This window comes from Malurus melanocephalus, unplaced genomic scaffold, assembly GCF_030028575.1.
Source record: "Malurus melanocephalus ecotype Western Australia unplaced genomic scaffold, MMel_1.1 scaffold_357, whole genome shotgun sequence".
Taxonomy (NCBI): domain Eukaryota; kingdom Metazoa; phylum Chordata; class Aves; order Passeriformes; family Maluridae; genus Malurus; species Malurus melanocephalus.
In genome coordinates this window covers 568,466-569,793 of record NW_026623589.1, presented here as the reverse complement: position 1 = coordinate 569,793, position 1,328 = coordinate 568,466, and the positions used below count along the sequence as shown (strand labels likewise).

General features: G+C 48.7%; 1 protein-coding gene across 1 annotated transcript; it reads right to left on the bottom strand.

Moving 5' to 3' along the window:
• Positions 1–329: 329 nt before the first annotated feature.
• Positions 330–1,328, bottom strand: MRPL36 (mitochondrial ribosomal protein L36; the record flags this gene model as incomplete). Its single annotated transcript, XM_057378414.1, has 1 exon — positions 330–1,328. A coding segment is annotated over one exon (186 nt), but the record flags the coding sequence as incomplete, so codon positions are not given.

Sequence of the window (1,328 nt, the reverse complement as noted above, 5' to 3'; positions counted from 1 at the left end):
ATTCATGGATACCAATCCACCAGTTTGCATTCAACATTATCCTTAATTACATGACCTCTGAGGCATTACTGCTCCCAGTCATGCTCTCCACACCTCTGTTAGGAGAGAGTTGCTTTGAAGGACATCAGARAAAACCAATAATTCTAAAGGCTCACTGACCTATGAGAGTGAGCCTAAAGCTTTGCATAATCCGAAGGCAAGTTAGGTGGAATCTGAAATTGCTATTTTAATTGCCTTCATGTAGACCCTACCCCAAATGGTTCTCAATCTCCACCCAAAAGATAATGATTCCTCAGTTCTTTGGGTTTAGATTTGGGAAACTGAAGAATAGGAGGTACAGTGTCAGAGAAGACTTCTTTGGGAAGATAAGGCTATGAACATTATGAATGAGGCTGTGAACATTAAGTGAGGACTTAGGACACTAGAACTTTAAAAAGTGTTTATTACTTTTACAGTGAATAAAATACCACCATCTCCTTTCAAAACCAGTGATAAGCAACAATGGTTTACACTGGCATTACTGAGGCTACATGGGATTTTGCCTGCTGCAACTCAACGCTTAAAAAGAAATTTCTACCTCACCTATGAACCAAGCCAAAAGCTAGAACACTATCTTTCAATATAATATATTTAATACCATTTGCTACTTGAGAGCCCACCTGAGCTTGAAACTATGGCTCTGTTATCAACATCTGGAGGGAGAAGTGGTGTCTAAGTTAAAAAAAACAAGGCATAGTGTAATAATGAACACCAATGGAGTTTATTTTCATTTTACTTTAATTAAACCCAAATGGACCTCAAGAGTCCAATGATTCAGATTCCCCCTTACTAATTTAACAGCGCGGTGATTTTAAGGCTTCACGACTAAGATGACAAGAGCTCCTGAAGGCTGTTGTTTCCCACTTCAGTCCTCCGCATCCACGGCCTTAAGTTCTAGCAAGTTCCGTCAGGATCGCACCTCGCTCCAGGTGTGCGGCAAGACGAAACACTGACACACACACACCATTTTGCGACTCGTGTCGCCAGCAGGCAGCTCCCGGAGGCGGCGGGGCAGCGCGGTGACAGGGACACGGGCAGCGGGGGAGCTCCGGGCCGGCAGCGCCAGCTCCGTGTCCTGCGGGGTCCGGCGGCGGACATTCAGGCTATCCCTTGCGCTGCTTGTGCCGCGGGTTGCTCTTGCAGTACACGTAGAGCCGCCCGCGCCGCCGCACCATGTAGCAGTCCTTGCAGCGCCTCTTCAGCGCCGTCTTGGTCTTCAGCCCGGCCAGCAGCGGCGGCAGCAGCGGCCCGGGCGGCGGCGGCACGGCCAGCAGCCCGCGGGGCGCCCA